At 44.6% G+C, this 3,856-nt stretch overlaps 1 protein-coding gene across 1 annotated transcript; it reads left to right on the forward strand.

Annotated features, from left to right (window-relative positions):
• The first annotated feature begins 442 nt into the window (after window positions 1-442).
• On the forward strand, window positions 443-2,779 carry barx1 (BARX homeobox 1). The gene is made up of 4 exons (XM_015394402.1): window positions 443-839; window positions 1,258-1,537; window positions 2,417-2,501; window positions 2,583-2,779. The coding sequence occupies exons 1-4, from the start codon at window positions 638-640 to the stop codon at window positions 2,727-2,729; spliced, it is 714 nt and encodes a 237-aa protein (XP_015249888.1). The 5' UTR covers window positions 443-637; the 3' UTR covers window positions 2,730-2,779.
• Window positions 2,780-3,856: the final 1,077 nt, after the last annotated feature.

Genomic DNA, 3,856 nt, shown 5'->3' on the forward strand with positions numbered 1-3,856 from the left:
CATAGGGCGGCCATGTTTTCAGGGTCATCCATAGAGCGGCCATGTTTTCAGGGTCATCCATAGAGCGGCCATGTTTTCAGGGTCATCCATAGGGCGGCCATGTTTTCAGGGTCATCCATAGAGCAGCCATTTTGTTTTCAGTCTTTATTTGGATCAACTGATGGTTGATTCGAATAAAGTTCTGAGTGAGGCTGCGCTCAGAATGATTCAGAATGACTTTATTAATGCCTGCTGGGAAATCCTTTAACAAACCAAGAAATGAAATAAAGAAAGGAAGGAGAACCCCCCATCATTTCCTTCTGCTTTGCCTGCCTCTCTGCATGATAGCTGCCTTTGCATGGAGGTTCATCTGAGCCAGAGGCAGGAGGCGGCCTGGACCAGCCCCGCTGGGGAGGGCGGAGCCACGGAGGAGGTCTTAACTCCAGAAGGCTTCTCCCCTCCTCACTGCCAAGGTGCGGGGCTCAGCAGGAGCAGCAACAGGCCGTGCACATGCTGGGACCATCATCAGCCCCCCCCACCACCCTAAAGGAGAGGAGCTAGCAGCTCTACCAGGAACCATGACTTGTTGTGACTCTGAGGGCCTCTGAAGGAGCGAGCATCCGTGAACGCGCTTGGACTGGACCGCACGGCCCGCAGGATGCAGCACCCGCTGGACATGAGCGCGCATTACTACCCGCCGGACGTGCAGCCGGACCACAGGACGCACCGGTACCGGAGCTTCATGATAGAGGAGATCCTGACGGACCCCCCGGAGAACAAGGCGTCTGCACCGGCCGGGGAGCTGCTGAGGTTCGGGGTCCAGGCTCTGCTGGCCGCCCGGCCCTTCCACAGCCAGCTGGGTGAGAACCGGAGCGAACACGGAGTCAGTGTGCGCCAGAAGCTTCATCAGTTATTGATTCTGATTTAATCTAATCCTAAATGGAGATAAATGTTCAAAAGATTTGATTTTATACTTTATTTTCAATTAGAAAAAATGCAGAAGGTCTCATTAAAAACTTTAAAATGATTAAACAGCTTCTGGAAGAAATAGATCTAGATGGTCAAACAATCTAAACTTCAGGTGTAAAATGGCTCCATGTTGATTCACAGAACATAGAACTAGAACCTCCTGCTGTAACATCACTGACTCCGGCTTTCTCTCTCTTCCCGGTCCTCCTCCCGGCTCTCCTCCCGGTCCTCCTCCCGGCTCTCCTCCCGGTCCTCCTCCCGGCTCTCCTCCCGGTCCTCCTCCCGGCTCTCCTCCCGGTCCTCCTCCAGTGCTGAAGGCCGACCAGGCGGGCCTCCTCAAGCTGCCCCTGCCCCCCCTCTCCTGCTCGCTGGGCACCCCGCTGCTGTCCGCCCCTCCGGGCCTGCAGGTCGGCTCCGCCGGACACCACCTCCCTCTGGACCTCCACCTCCGCGGGAAGCTGGAGGCCGCAGCGGACGGAGGCGGGAAGAGCAAGAAGGGCCGCCGGAGCAGGACGGTGTTCACCGAGCTGCAGCTGATGGGCCTGGAGAAGCGCTTCGAGAAGCAGAAGTACCTGTCCACCCCCGACAGGTGATGCTCCGCAGGAAGCTCTGCTGGTTCGGCGGAGAAAAGAAAATCTAGTTTAGTTTGATCGGAGGAAGAAAAATCAAACGGTTCGGTTCTGAACATCCAGAACCTTCTGGGTAGAAATGAGCAGCGGAGGTTCTGCTCCTGGTTTCATCTAAAAGATTTATCTAATTTTAATACATTTAAAAATAATCTAAACATGATGCAGAATCATCAGATAGTAAATCTGATTTATTTATAATAATAACTGTTAGAATCAATAATGGTTAAATAATTATTTATTTAAACTGCATAAAGGTTTAAACCTAAAGGTGATTATGATGCAATTAAAACTCTAAAATTAATTATTGGAATTATTAAACTCATTAGTTTTCATTTTGATCAAATATATTTTATTAATTCTAAATGCATAAACCTTTAAAATAACCTATAAAACTCTAATAAATATCATTTAATGTTTGCGTTGAAATGACTGAAGGTAAATTGATTTATATTTATAAACCTGCTGCTGATCATCTCACTGGTTTTACTGGGATTCTCTACTGGTTTATTTTATTTGGTCAAAAATCCAAAAAATTTTAGCATTAATGTTTTAATTGTTTTTATTTTTAACATGAATAAATGTTAGTATTAATGCTTTAATTGTTTTTATCTTTAACATGGATATATTTTAGCATTTATGCTTTAATTTTTTTTAAATTTTAACGTTAATTAATTTTAGTATTAATGCTTTAATTAACATTTCATGTCAGCAGGGCTGTTACAGTAACTAAATGTTCTTTAATAGATCAATGATTGTATTATTTCTTTAACTGGGAGGTGAAATAAGGAGAGCTTAGAAAACACAACATAGAAAAGTTCTGTCGTTTCTGATCTTTGCAGAATAGATCTGGCTGAATCTCTGGGCCTCAGTCAGCTGCAGGTTAAAACTTGGTACCAGAACCGGAGGATGAAGTGGAAGAAGATTGTAAGTCTGGCTCTGCTGCTTTTTAATCTAGAAGATTAATAATAATCTGCTGATGATAAGGGGGGGCCTCTCTGCTCGCAGGTTCTGCAGGGCGGCGGTCTGGAGTCCCCCACCAAGCCTAAAGGCCGACCGAAGAAAAACTCCATCCCCAGCAGCGAGCAGCTGACCGAGCAGGAGAGATCTGCTGCAGAACTGGAGCCAGCGGCCCGCTTTGACCAGGAGGACTGAAGAACTGGAGGACTGGAGGACTAAAGGACTAAAGGAATGGAGGACGGAAGGACTGGAGGACTAAAGGACTGGAGGACAGGAGGACTAAAGGAATGGAGGACTAAAGGAATGGAAGACAAAAGGACTAAAGGACTGGAGGAATGGAGGACTAAAGGACTAAAGGACTGGAGGAATGGAGGACTAAAGGACTAAAGGACTAAAGTGGACTCTATGTGAGCCGCTGCAGAGGGGTTAACCCCCCCATGATGGACTCGGTGCTTCTGAGGAAGGAAGGAATCTGTGCAGTAGGTCTGTTTCCCTGCTGGATCGGCTCTGTCTGCATCCCTTTATGTATCCGCCATCTTTAATTATTAAATATATTTTCAGTAACTTCGGCTCCTTTCATTGGAAACCAGAATCAGCTGCTAACTTCACATGATCCCAGTTTAACCGGCAGAGGAGACCAGTCTGCTTTACTGGGGCCCAAAAGATCAGAACCAGAACCGCCCCTCTGCTTTGTGCTCTGCACAGAAAGGAGGAGATTATGATGCAGAACCAGAACCCTGCAGAACCAGAACCCTGCAGAACCAGAACCCAGCAGAACCAGAACCCTGCAGAATCAGAACCCTGCAGAACCAGAACCCAGCAGAACCACCTCTGCGTTCATTTAGGCTCTGCTGGAACAAAGATGGTTTTTCATGTTAAAGCTGCTGCTGGGATGTGGAGAATCTAGATATTCCAGCAGGTTCTGATGCAGCAGAACTTTTAACTTAAAGGATCCATTTTTAATTGATTGATAAAAAGCAAAATTAATAATTAAGGCAGAAATAACGGATAGATAAATAACAGAAAGATCAGGATGTTTCCTCAGATTTTCAACAATTCAAACTATTTTTCATTTATTTGGACACAAAATAGAGAAATAAACTAATTTATCAAACAATGTTTGCCTTAAAATGTTTAACTAATATTAAATAATTTAGAGTATTATTAATAAGATCACTTATTGAACTCAATTTAATCTGTCTGGTTCTGCTAATAAATACAACTATAAATCGATTAATAAAGAAAAAAAAAATCAACAAACAACCAGTTTAATAAAAACTTATTTTTAAGATGCTTTTAATATGAAAAAAAAAATTATATAT

The sequence above is a fragment of the Cyprinodon variegatus genome, unplaced genomic scaffold, assembly GCF_000732505.1.
Source record: "Cyprinodon variegatus isolate N-32 unplaced genomic scaffold, C_variegatus-1.0 Scaffold683, whole genome shotgun sequence".
NCBI classification, from domain to species: domain Eukaryota; kingdom Metazoa; phylum Chordata; class Actinopteri; order Cyprinodontiformes; family Cyprinodontidae; genus Cyprinodon; species Cyprinodon variegatus.

Coding starts and splice junctions, on each gene's coding strand:
- barx1 (XM_015394402.1), top strand. CDS start 638: ATGCAGCACCCGCTGGACATGAGCGCGCATTACTACCCGCCGGACGTG. Junction 1,538..2,416: donor TACCTGTCCACCCCCGACAG/GTGATGCTCCGC, acceptor TGATCTTTGCAG/AATAGATCTGGCTGAATCTC. Junction 2,502..2,582: donor GGATGAAGTGGAAGAAGATT/GTAAGTCTGGCT, acceptor CTCTGCTCGCAG/GTTCTGCAGGGCGGCGGTCT.